General features: G+C 41.1%; 1 protein-coding gene and 1 non-coding gene across 2 annotated transcripts in view; both read left to right on the top strand.

Annotated features, from left to right (window-relative positions):
- The first annotated feature begins 208 nt into the window (after nt 1–208).
- TRNAK-CUU (transfer RNA lysine (anticodon CUU)) lies at nt 209–281 on the top strand. Its single transcript has one exon. It is a non-coding gene; the product is annotated as a tRNA-Lys (tRNA).
- Nucleotides 282–13600: 13319 nt separating this feature from the next.
- FAM98A (family with sequence similarity 98 member A) overlaps nt 13601–14019 on the top strand; it is a 15661-nt gene continuing 15242 nt past the window's right edge. Inside the window, exon 1 of the mRNA XM_077772779.1 lies at nt 13601–13738. Coding sequence (XP_077628905.1) covers nt 13686–13738 — 53 coding nt within the window. The 5' untranslated portion in view covers nt 13601–13685. The remainder of the gene's footprint in view (nt 13739–14019) is intronic.

The following is a 14019-nucleotide window of genomic DNA, read 5'->3' as shown; positions in this document are numbered from 1 at the left end:
AAAAAGAGGACAGTTAAGACTGATTTCAGGAACTTTACATGTAAGAATGAAGAAAGGCTGTATATTCCATAGTATTTCAAGGTAGAAAACAAATTTAATAAGAAGCATAATGTTGAACCTTCTGACAGCTAATTCCTTCATTCATTAAGCACATATTTAAGGCTTCTATTGTACCAGATCCTGCTTTAAATATTCAGAGTAGATGGGTGCCTGGCTGGCTCAGTTGGTAGAGCATGTGACTCTTGATCTCAGGGTCCTGAGTTCAAGCCCCATGCTGGGTATAGAGATTACTTTAATAAATAAATAAATTTTTAAATATTCACAATGGCAAACAGGTGCTTGATATCATTAGCCATGAAAGAAAGAAAAATTAAACCACAATAAGATAAACCAGCAACACCTACCACAATGGTGAAAGTGAAAAAAGACAAAACAATAACAAAGGTTGGCTATAACAAGGATATAGGACAACTGAAATTCTCATCCCTTGTAGAAATGTAAAATGCCACAATCCCTTTGGAAAACATGGTAGTTAGTAAAACTAAACAACTACTCTATGACCTTGTAATACTACTTTTAAGTATATATCTGAAAGAAATTAATACAGTTATATAGATCCAACCAAAGATGTACAGAAGAATATATATAGCATAAAGTATACCACTCATAAGTGTAAATAAAGACTGATAAATCTTCAAAAAGTTTTCAGAAACCCATGTTTTTTTCCCTTCTGTCACTAACTCCCAAAAAATTACCACTAAAAGTTACTGCTTGACTTCAAAGATGATAGATTAGTTCTTCCTGTTTTTTATCTTTATACAAACGGACTCACACACTACGTAGTCTCTTGTCTTACTTTTGTTACTTAATTTTGTTGAGACTCATTAACATAGTTGTTCATAACTATGGTTTGTATATTCTCATTTCTGTGCAGTATTCCAAGGTATAGGTTCACATCTGGCCATTTTGCAGAATAACTATGCACAGAGTTAATCCACACCTGCTATCTAGCAGAGTTTGACCTGGCACCATGTGAAAGGAACATAAATTCTGTCATGCCAACTGCCCTTTAGGGTGAAAGCAATGGAGTCATAGCTCAAGTCCACCCCTCAAGTCCAAACAGACCCACCCTCCAGTCACTTCCCGACCTCTGGAGCATACACTAGAGACAGTATATGCGGCAACTAAACACTGGCTCTCTGAACTGTGGAATAAGAGCCAGTGTGGTGGGAAAAGTCCAGAAGAAGCCTCTGAAACTCCCTCCATGCCCTGGCTCAACCCTCTGGGAGTTTCTTCCTAATCATCATCCTTCTTAGCATCACATGATAGTTAAGACTGTGGAAAAGCCCCCTCCTTGCATTCAGAGCAGCTTTTTCAGGCAGCTTCCTGCTCATAGAAAATTCAGGATCCAAGATCATGAAGTATGAGTCAGTCACAGGCTTCTTCGCCCAGACTCCTTTGCCAGATTAACTTTCCTAAACAGGTCTTTCATAATCTGATACTTCCCAGTTCTAGGTCCCTAATTTTATTCTTCTTTTTTTTTAAGGCAGAGTTCTCAGAATCATTATATTCCTTTGACTTCTTGACCTAAAAACTCCCTCACATAAATAAATTGTGCATACCTTGTTTATAAGATCTCTGTGGGAGCCCTCACATTTAATTTCTTTTCCTTGAGGCACTGAACAGATTTATTGGGCAGAACACATTTAGGTGGATGCTTACTCTGAAACATCTCACTTCCTTCCATTGTTTTAACATCTAGAGAATTTGACCCTTGACACAAGATTGAGTTTTAATTGGCTTTTATTCCCCAGAAGACTTCTTAGTACTGGCTTTTTCTAGTTGAGATTATTGAAAAGCAATTGTCTCTTCCAAGAGGAAAAACCTGAATTTGAAGACTTTCTCTACCCTTTTTCATTCCTGATTGCAAACATAGCAATTATTTTCTGAGTTCATCTCTTATGAATAATACCTTGCAAATGTGGCCTGTAGAAACCTACATAAGCTTCTAATATTCTATTTTCCCATGCTGTTCCCTAGAACTAAACATTATTAACTATATGTCTACCAAGTTATTGCACGGAATCATTTCATCAACTGTGTTACCACTGCATAACAGGGATCACCATGCCTCTAGCTCCAAGGTTCATTCATGCCCTATTATTGTTAAGGAAACACTTATTCATGACATTTTTTACTTTATTTGAGGTAATAGCTACGATGGGCTCTTTGTCAGAAGGAGAGAGATTAAACTCAACTTTAAATACATTAAGAACAGGTAGAGGTTTATAGCCTAAGAGCAGAATGGAGGTCAGTGGACAGAAAATTACTAGGAGGAAACAGCAGGAGTAGGGAGATTCTGGGTAAACAGAAAGGATTTCTCCTGAAGGCAGGCCAGGGTGATATCGAGAGTGGGGAATAAAGAACTGAAAAGATATCAAGGGTAGGGGACATGTGCTAAACTGACTCAGGATTCTTGCTAAAACTGGTCTAAAGAGCAGGTCCTGTGGATAAGGATGGAGTCCAAGGTCAGGGCCAAGTCAAAAAGAGGACTCAGAGGAGCCTGACTCAAGTCTGACAAAAGGAAGAGAGTCTTTGTCAGTACTTTACATCCTTTTCCCTCCCAAGCTTTCAAAAATATAACTAATTTGGTCTTCTTTCACTTGTATAAAATCACTCACTTCCAGCTAGATCCTTTTCATTGGCTTTCAAACCTGCTCAAAATGTAAGCAACAACAACAAAAATCTTTAAGTCCACATATCTTTCTAGCAATTTCTCTATTGCTTTCAGCTTTACACTTGAAATATCAAACTTATCAAACTCAGCTTATCCTTACTTCCTCAACTCTCATTCACCCAATAACATATTTCAATCTTAATTTTGCCTCCATTACGACACTGAACTAGCTCTTCCTGTTAAATTCATTGCACATTTTCTGATCTTCATCCTATTAGACCTGCCTGCAACATTTAGCATAGCTGTCCCCAACCTCCCCCCCGCCCCGAATCAAGTCCTAACATCCATTGTACAACACTCCTTTGATTGTCCTCCTCTCTGCTCTTTTCCTCATTTGAAGCTTCACCTCTTTTTATGTGCCATTAAATACTGGAATTTACTAGGGCACCTAGGTGGCTCACCTGGTTAACCATCCAACTCTTTTGAGTTTGGCTCAGGTTATGATCCCAGAGTTCGGGAGATTAAGCCCCACATTGGGCTCCTTGCTGAGCACAGAGCCTGTCTCTCTTCTCACTCTCTACCCCTCCCCCACTCACACTTGCTCTCTCTCAAAACAAATAAACTTAAAAATATATATTGACATTTCTCAAGGTATCCTTTTCCCCTCTCACTATATTCTCTCTTTAGGTAACTGCATCTACACTTCACACTCAAGTCCATTCTTTCAGAGGTAACTCAGAACTACATCTCCAATCCAGACCTCTCCACTCAACTCCAGACTCTTTTTTTTTTTTAATGTTTTATTTATTTCTAGGAGAGAGAGAGACAGCATGAGCAGGGGAGGGTCAGAGAGAGAGGGAGTGACAGACTCTGAAACAGGCTCCAGGCTCTGAGCTGGCAGTCAGCACAGAGCCCGACGCGGGGCTTGAACCCACGAACCGCGGGATCATGACCTGAGCGAAAGTCGGACGCTTAACTGACTAAGCCACCCGGGCGCCCCTCAACTCCAGACTCTTATCCAATCGCTTATTCAACAGCTCCAACTGAATGTCTCAAAGGAATGTTAGAAAATGTCTCCACACGTCCAAACTTCATCTCATGCTCTGTTCCATAGATCTGGTCTTTTCTCAGGGGTCTCTGGAGTAGGTGAAAGTCATCACCCTCCATTCAGTCACACAACAGTCATCCCAGAGGGTCATTATTCATCAGCAATATTGCTCAATCCTCCTATCCAACTGATCTCAATGGATCATGGTGTTGTGAAAGTTAGCCAATGGCAAAAAGTAACCCACAAGAATCTTTAGAAAAGGATTAAACTCAAACTTTGATTGTGATCTGATAGTAGTTTTTTAATGTGAAGAAGTCCATGTATGTCATGTGCTTTGGTTTTCCCCCACATATATTAGTATTCTGATAGAGTATCTTACAATAAATTGTCCCTCACAAAGAACTATTTTTATATTTGGAAAACACCCTTAATTCAACAACAGGGATTGCATACTGTCCCCTAGACTAAGAGAACAGCAACACCATATGGAGTCTAATGGTAACCATCATTTAACTTTCTCATCAATGGTACAGTGAGGAGAACCACAGCCCCAGGAGGATGGCCTGGAGGGCCTGGTGCCTGAGAGCAGGTGTGAGGACTGAACTTGAACACCCAGGTACCCTGGGAGCCATCCTGGGTCTGGGATGTGTAGGGATAGACCAGGCCACCAGCAGAAACGTCTGCAGTACATACCTCCACACCAAATCCCACCCCTGCTCCAAAACAGAGTTACTTACCCCTGAAGCAGGATCTCACCAGAAGTCCTTAGCCAGGCCATCCATGGGAAGTCCGCTGATGACAGACATGTGGGAGACCTGACACCCACTGAGGTCCTATGTATCTTTCCCAGTCAAGGTAAGAAGGGGTCTGACACAAACGACCTTCCCTGCATCAGCTCCACGTCAGGAGTGCAGCACCGGGGAACTGACAGCTCCAAGAAGATGGGCTGCTGTGCTGAGGCGCCCACCTGCCAGGGCAGGTGCTTGCAGACTGAACTGCGTATGTGCAGGTGGCCCTGCCACGTGTGCATCCAGGCTCCCAAAGATCCTTCTGCTCTTGGCAGTGGTGGAGGGATAGTCACAGTCACAGGCAGGGACTTATAGGGGACACACTGGGCCATGAGGCATCATATGCACAAAGTTGAGAATCAGAGACTATGGGCTCAGGTGTCAGTTCATCATCACACATGCCCTGGGACAGGTCAGTTCGCACAAACCAGGAACTCTTTTCCTAGGTGTGTTACGCAGGACACATCGGCCTGGTGAACTATCACAGACTGTGAATCTTAAAAAATCCTCAGTCTTCAGATGATCCTCAGTAAAATCCAGGTAGCAATCCATTCCTGTCTCTTACCAGAGTTCCTGATATCACTTCTGGTACAGATGTTGTTCCCTTACTACTGACACTGTCATCCAGTTTTCCCATTTCCAGGATCACAATAATAAAGTGGACAAAGAAAAGAACAAACACTTTCCTTTCCCCTGCCCCTCATCTTGTCTTCAGCCCTTAAAACAAGGCTTCCTTATTATCCAATGTCGGTAATACTCCTATAACATTTTGTTGTTTTTTAAAGATTACTTGGTTTTCCTTTGAGCCAAATCAGAAGTTCAAGTTTAAGTTCACCTGTCATTGCCAATGGTTGTATGCTGAGAACCATTCCTCCTGGACAAGCCCTAGTCTGATTAAGTTTTTACCATCATGCTCTCTAAGGGTAAGTTTTTTGTTTGTTTGTTTGTTTGTTTTTACCCAATCTAATTAAATGCCTGGATGTTGGATTTTCACTGCTAAAGGATGCTGAAGGCACGCTTTCAGTCTCAGGTGTTTGCTCACTGGGTCCCAAATATCTTCTCATTAGCCTCCTCAGATGTGTTTGAATGCTTAGTGGATGGCCATCGCCTAGGCTCGTTCTTGGAACCTCTCACACTTACCAATAAAATGAGGATAGTTAAGCCATAGGGTGAAAATACTAAAGCTGAAAAAACCTGAGATGTCCTCATCTACTGTTTTTTAGACTGCTATTCACACCTGTTAGTAACCTGAAAAATGAATTTAGCGGCTCTAGTCAGCATTTTTAAGTAAACAGAGGTTTTAAAACAGGCAAACCTGAGCACAGCACCTAGCAAGGAGTATGTCTTTATCATGAAACAGTTTCAGCTGTGTGCACACACCTGTGTATACTGGGTCATGATATAAATTTATTTTCTTACTGATTGACATGAGTCTTTGTAAATAAGATTAAGAGTTGGTCTACATCAGTGGTTCTCTACACAAGCAGTGTCAACTATCACCCGGGAACTCATTAGAAATACAAATGTGGGGGAGGGGGGCATCTGGATGGCTCAGTTGTTTAAGCGACCAACTTCGGCTCAGGTCATGATCTCACAGTTTGTGGGTTAGAGCCCCACGTCAGGCTCTGTGCTAACAGCTCAGAGACTGGAGTCTGCTTCAGATTCTGTGTCTCCCTCTCTCTCTCTGCCCCTCCCCCACTAGCACTGTCTCTCTGTCATAAATAAATAAACATCAAAATAATAATAATAATAAAAAGAAAGAAATATAAATGTGAGGGCCCACCCTGGACAACACTGAGTCAGAACCTTTTGGGGTGGGGTATGTATCAAGTAATTCTGATACACACGAAAGTTTGAAAACCAGTGGGCTCTAGATAATTTAGCCTTTCTCAATCACAGAAAAGACTTAAGTGACTCTTTTCTTATTTCTTCCAAGTATGGTACATAGACAGAAGGTATTCTAGATGCATAGGAGAAAAGCAAATTATTATATACGTTGGATGCCTTAGGGCATTAGGGCTTAATTCTTGGAAATGGTTGAGAAGGACTGTCTAAATAATGTCCCAAGATTCTCTGCAGTTGTCAAATTTCTGTACCTTTACCAAAATTTCCCAAAACATAAATTAACCCAACACAAAAATTTAAATACAATAATTTCTGCTTAAATTTTATATTTTGTTCCTATCTCTACTGTGTTTGTAAGCAATGATCCCTTTGTGATAATAAAGAAATTAACTCTTAACTATACAAAAAAACCTGATGGTTACCTGGGGGTAGGTAGGTAGGAGAATGGGTTAAATAGGTGAGGGGGACTAAGCAGTGCACTTGTTTTGATGAGCACCAGGTGATGCATGAAAGTGTTGAATCACTATACTATGCACCTGAAACTAATATGACACTGTGTTAACTAACTGGAATTTAAACTTTAAAAAAGAAAAGTAAGTAGATAACTATTGCTAAGAATTGGAAACTGAGATTGCTGGGGACATTAAAATCAGCCTTGTTTGTTAATCTAATCATAATGGTCATAATGGCAAGCTCTCCTTAGGACAGTGATTTACAAGCCTTATTCTGCATTAGCACTATTTTCTTCACAGCACCCCCAATCCACATCTCTCATCACAATGCTGTGATTCTCCTAGGGACTCATGCCTGGAGGGAGGCTTGAAAAACCTCCAGGAAGACTCTGATCCCCCACATCATAAAGAAACACTACACTGGGGTAAGAGACAAAGTTGCTAATAACAATCTAAATCAGCAGAGAACATACCATCCTACCAGAATAGCCTAGTTTTAAATAGGCATTGACTGAGTTCCAGGATGATACAAGAGCTCAGAGCATAATTCATCGTTGTATACTTATTTATTCCCTGCAAAGAATCACTTTATTCTCTCAGAAGAAAGCAAAATCTGGTCATGAGAAAGGAAAAATTTTCTTGTCAATCTACTAATCAACATTTCTTTATGTCTATTGTGTATGCATCAATGTACTAAGCAATATGTAGGACATGGACGGTTTTATAGCAACTGGGTAGAAAAGATCAGAACACGTTAAATAAGCAAATAAAATATAACATTAATATATGTTAAATTACGAAGGAGTAATTATGAAACTGTTAGAAGCAGTTTTAAGAAAAACTGGATTTCTAAATCTACCCTTGCAATGTTGACCTAAAATGTATCAGAGGCAAGGCTCAGGAATCTGCATTTAAGTTAGTTATGACAGTCAATAGTTATGCTAGTCAATCAAGTGAGGCATCAACACCTTAGAAATCCAAAGAGGAAAATTCATTTTAATCGGTGTAGTGAGAGAACACCTTCTTTGTGGTGTAGTGAAGCTGAGCTAAAACTTGAGGATCTGGTAGAACATGAGCAAAGTAGCAGAGAGAGCAGAGGGGATCTCTGTGCACTGATCTAGAACAGGAATGTTATCTGGGACAGAGTGCTACAGAATCTTTGGGAGGTAGAAAATGAGTCCCTAAAGCAGTCAGGGAAGGATTCCCCCAAACTGAGTCTTAAAGACTGAGCTGCCAGTCAGAGAATGAGGGAATGGGCATTCCAGGCAAAGGAAACAACTCGTACAGAGTACAGAGGATCAGAAGTGCAAGGTGTGTTAGGTGAATAGCAGTTCCATGTGACTAGTGCCAAGTATCGAAATATGCCACTCCAAAATATGCCACTTTGGCAATTCGGATTATTTTGAGATGAAGGCATTTGGGACTCAACAGATGCAGAAAGAAGTCTTCTCTGAGCTTCCATTAACTAAGAGCAGAAACTTCTGAGAAACCAGGCCTGCCCTAAACACCACTCCAGGAGAGTTTTATGGCCATGAAGAAAGTTGGCACCAAGATGAGTCTGCACAAACAAACCTTACTAAACAACCCTTATCTTCCAGTAGTTTCCCCATAGACTTACCTTCCCACAGTTTAACATCCCCTAGAAGCTCAAATCCCTTCTCTGTGTTTACTTGCTTCTCCACCATTTATCACTCATTGTTAAAATGGTACATAAACTCCCAAATCTAACTACCTTTTTGGGATTTTCTCTTCTGTGAAGCACCAAGAACATTAAAAAAATTAAGATCACTAAAAATGTGTATGTCTTTTCTCCTGCTAATCTGTCTTTATAAGGTTAATTTACACATTCATTAACTAAGAGGGTAGACAAAACATTTGCCTTCCCCTATACTAGAATCGGCAGAGGAGGAGGGAGCAGAGGCCTATGACAGGTAGGATAGAAGTGATCAACAGCACTAAGAAGTAAAAGAATAAAATAATTGGAAGTTACAAACTCATTGGAGGGGAAGTAAATTGCTGGGTGTACATGTATATTGTACACTGTCTGAGAAATAGGATCCAAAAATGATAGAGAACTTGTAGATTCACATCCCATCTACCAGGGGCAACCTTCTCAACCCAAGCCAATCATTGCCTTGATGGACAATATGAACCCAGGGCTGCAGAGTTACCTAATATTTGTTTTGTTTTGTTTTGTTTTGTTTTGTTTTGTTTTGTTTTTGACAGAGAGAGATGGCACAAGTGAGTGAGGGGCAGAGAGAAAGAGGAAGGGAGAGAGAGAGAGAGAGAGAAGTGGGGCTCACCCAAAATGGGGCTTGTGCTCAGTCAAAGCCAGGCTTGAGCTCACCTGAAGGGGGGCTCGAGCTCACCAATGCAGGACTCGAGCCCATGAGACCATGACCTGAGCCACCCAGACACCCACCTGATTTATGTTTTCAAGAAAAGATCAATCCAAAATTTTAGATAGTATATCCAAACTGTTATATGACTCAAAATTCTTTAAGATACTAGTTAGGCCAAACAAAACACAACTTGGGCTGATATGGATACTGGTTTATTACCTCTGGGCTACAGTCCAAAAAAAACTACTGCACCCAGATTAGACCAGTGTCTGTCTGGTTCACCATGTGCCTGATTCACGCGCTGGCAAGACATAGCAAGTAGGCTGAAGTATCATTGGATGGACAACAGAAATCAAGTTTGGAGCTTTTGTTCAGAAAAATCTGGTTGTATCTTTATACCATACATAGCTATACCTTTTCCTCAGTTTAAACACAGACAACAGATTTTTCTCAAACTTTGAAACATTCTCTAAAACTTGCCTGAATATATGCTAACATGGCCAGAAATGTATACTAACACATACTGTTTACTAACTGAAAATATACTAACATAGCCAGAGGCTTGATTTGAAAACAAGCAAGAGACGCCTGGCTGGCTCAGTTGGTGGAGTATGTGACTCTTGATTTGGGGGTCATGATTTTAAGCGTCATGTTGAATGTGGAGCCTACTTTAAAAAAAATAAATAAAATACAAAAAATAAAGCAAAATAAAGTAGAAGTATTTGACACCATACAAGATTAATCCTAGATGCTAATATTTAGGAGTGAAAGTACTGCTTCACCGTGCAAGCTGAAAAAGACTTTATTTAGTTGCATATACAAACTCACTTTATGAGCAACATGAACAAATCTATTGTATTTCTTATTTTCTCCTTGTTGTAAGGTTATACTAAAGGCAAATGCATTAAAACTGGAAAAAGCTGTAATTTTTCAAACTATTTTGTTTAAGAAAGAAAAATTACTTAAAGTACCTGTTTAGTCAACTCTTAGAAACTCTTCTTTGTGGACCCAAAAGTATACAACCAACTGATCTTTGACAAAGCAGGAAAGAATATCCAATGGAAAAAAGACAGCCTTTTTAACAGATGGTGTTGGGAGAATTGGACAGCAACATGCAGAAGAATGAAACTAGATCATTTTCTCACACCATGCACAAAAATAAACTCAAAATGGATAAAGGACCTGAACGTGAGACAGGAACNAAAAAAAAAAAAAAAAAAAAAGAAAAGAAAGAAACTCTTCTTTGACAAAGGACCAACCTTATGTTCAAGTTTGTACCTGCTTCATTGCCATTATACAAATTACCCTTTTATAGATTTTCTAAAGTAACTTTCTTAAGAATCTCAGCTGCATAAATTTTTAACTACTACATAATTCAAAACCTCCCTTGTAATAATCTTTAAGATTGTGACATGAAAAGATGTTCCTCTGAAAACTGAAATCAGTTTTCAATTTTCCCTTTTGTATTTTTTTTTTTTTCGCAAGCATGAAATATGATTTCTTTTTAGTCTTTTCAAGATCTGGAAAGGCTGGTCTTTACACTAAAATCCTTCAAGATTTCTACTCTCCAGTAAAGGCAATGTGGTATGCACAATAATGAACCCCCCAAAGTCATCTATGTTCCAATCCTCAGAATCGATTAATATGTCACTTGACATGCAAAAAGGGACTCTTGTAGCTGTGGTTAAACTAAAAATTTTGCAATTGGGAGATTATGTTGGATTATGTGGGTCCTTATAAGTGCAAGAGGGGGAGGAGAGTAAGAGTCAGAGAAGATGCTATGACATCAAGGAAGCAGAGATTGGGGTGATGTGATTACTGAAAAAGAAGGGTCACAAGCCAAGGTATGAGGGCAGCTCCTAGAAGCTGAAAAGGGGAAGAGAACAGATTTTCCCCTGGACATTCCAGAAGGAATGCAGCTCTCCTGATTTTAGGCCTGTGAGATTCCTTTCAGATATCCAACCTCCAGAACTGGAAGATAATTGATCTGTCTTATTTACAGCCACTAAATTTGTGGTAACCTGCAGCAACAGGAAACTAAATCAGACAGTAACCAGCCCTCCTCAGGGATGGACACTAGGAGGGTTTTTAATTAGTATTTTACACCCCTTTTGGGTATAAGTCTAATCAAAGGTTACCAGTGTTGCTAAATAGCCCCCATGCCTTCTCACAAGAGCACCCTCAACAAGTCGTTACCCAGCCTCTAGCTGAATATCTTCTACAGAGAAAACTCACCATTTCTCAAAGATACCTGATGGACTTCATATACCTCTAAGTATCAGAAAATTCATTCTTGTACTGATCTAGGGTCAAAACCAGGGCTCCTTAACATCTAGATCAGTGTTCTTTTCATTCTATTAAATTCAGCTTGAATAAGGTCTTTAGATAGCCAGTGTACAATATAAACAATTTCAAAATAAAAATTACAAGATTCCTAGTAAATCTTATAGAAATATGACAATATTTACTTTTTGTTTTGTTTTGGGAGAGAGCCTAAGTGTGAGAGGGGTAGGGTCAGAGAGGAAGAGAGAGAATATTAAACAGGCTCCATCTTAGGGCTCAATTTCACAACTATGAGATCATGAACTGAGCCAAAATCAACAGTCGTTCACTTAACCAACTGAGCTACTCTGGCACCCTGACAATATTTACTTTTTAAAGCATTGTTTTTACTCCAGCAAAGTTCATTATAAAATTATTTTTAAAAACTATGTTGACTACTCTCCATTGAAATTAATGATTTGCATTAGAGAGAGAAAAAGAAGAAATTTATGGGAGTCATCACTGGCTCACTCACTAATATTGTATGTTACTTACATCAAGCAGTGAGTCAAAAATGAAACCCTTTGGGTGCCTGGGTGGCTCAGTCGATCAAGCCTCTGCCTTTTAATCTCAGGGTCCTGCGTTCAAGCCCTGTTTTGGGCTCTGCACTGGGCGTGAAACCTACCTAAGGCAAAAAAAAAAAAAAAAGAATGAAATCCTTTATTTTCCCCAATTGATTTTGCACTAAGCATTACTTTCAGTTAGCACCTTGAACAACCCTACAAGAATAATTATTCCATTTTCATTATAATTAAGTGACTATGTACAATATATACGTGCTTAAACAAAGTCTACCAGGTAGATGTTCCTATTTTTTCATATCCTACATATAAGTCCTTATTTAGTCAAATCAGAAGAAATATGAATTCAGATAGGACTCAGTCTCAAAATTCAGGTCCTTACTGGCCTTACTATTTTTAAGGACAATTAAGCTACCGAGTCCTAGTGTCATCAGCAAAACGCGTAACACACAACCTTATAATGATTGCATAAAATAATGTGGATCAAGGGAGTCATGTCAAACACACCATAGGTACATAATAAATGTTAATTCCTTTCTCCACTGCAGATGATGCAAAATAAGGGGAAGAGGGTCATAACTGCTAAGGACAGAGGCATTTATCCACTAGACACAAAAATGCGAAAATAAAATTTACTAGAAGTGTGAAAACTCTTAAAAGACCTATACAATTCAACATTATGCCAACTCACGTTTAAGTGTAATTTTCTAAATATGCCATCACCTTGAGAACAATGTTTTCATTTATCAATAACTTCTAAGTATATGCCCTGTCAATAACTGCCAAGGAATCGGAACCCATAGTGAACTGAATGTCACACTTTTAGGCAAATGTCAAAAACAATGACATCACAACAAAAAAGTTTATTCGCTGTTTCAATCGCGTGGATTTAAACCTATACTATTCCACCTGATATGGAGTGACGCCCCTCCCCCGCACCCCTGCCACCTCTTTAAAATAGGACGCTTGGGAATATAAGGTCTGGAAAGGGCTTAAGGAATCGGGTAGAGAACGAAACAAGGGCAATGAAAAAAACTTTCTGAATACATCCTTGTCAGGGGAAAGCTGACGCCTTTCTCAGCCTGAAGTCAAGCTACTGCAGGCACAACGAAATCAAATGGCATGGTATCTGGCGTTCTTGGCCCTGGCCCGTCTACTCCGGTCCTAAGAAATTCGAGTTTTCCCTTTCTCCACGCCCCACAGCTCAGGCGAGAACACGCCAGCAAGCCGCGGGCGTCCACCCGGGTGACTCCCGGGGGATCCCAAGACTCCGCCTCACAGCCCACACCCACCAAGTCTTGAGACGCCCCCCAAGCTCCTCCTGTGCCCGCCTCGCCCCAATATTCGCACATGCGTACACCCAATTAAGGAGGTGAGAGCGCTCCCCCCGAGGTGGGTCCCCACGCCCAGCTGCCACGCAGCCAGTCCTCCAGCCCTTCGCCGGGCCGCCGGCTTCACTATTCACCAATACGCATGTGTAACACTGTGCCTCCTGGCACCGCTTTAGCCCGCGGGGATGGGGCGGTGGGCGGGACCGAGTTTCTTGCGCACGCTCGGGACATGCGCAGTGCAGCGGTTGAGGCGCCAGCTGTCGACTTGGAAGTTCCGGGGCGGCAGCGCATGCGCGAGTGTACGCGTTGCCGGCGAAGAGGGGAGCCTGACGACTCGGAAATTTGAATACCACAGTAGCATGGAGTGTGACCTCATGGAGACTGACATCTTGGAGTCGTTGGAAGATCTAGGGTAAGACTGCCAGGGTACGGGTCTCTTAAACGTCACAGTGCCGGCCCCCAGGAACACCTCTTTCGCCCCAGTCGGGGACACCTGCTCTGCACGCCGCACCCGGCGGCTCCTGGCTGTCGCCTCCGTATGGCTCCGGGACCCCAATGCCACGTCCACTGCCCTGCCAGGTCGGGGCCCTCGTAACGCGACGACCGTAGGCCTGCCCTGTGCTCCCTGCAGTCGAGTTACCCGCAGCGTCTGTCAGTCATGCGTGTCATTGTCTGGGATCTGGGTTCTCGCCA

The sequence above is a fragment of the Crocuta crocuta genome, unplaced genomic scaffold, assembly GCF_008692635.1.
Source record: "Crocuta crocuta isolate KB4526 unplaced genomic scaffold, BGI_CrCroc_1.0 scaffold363, whole genome shotgun sequence".
NCBI classification, from domain to species: Eukaryota; Metazoa; Chordata; class Mammalia; order Carnivora; family Hyaenidae; genus Crocuta; species Crocuta crocuta.
The sequence above is the reverse complement of the archived record's forward strand: the minus strand, read 5'-3'. Positions and strand labels throughout refer to the sequence as shown.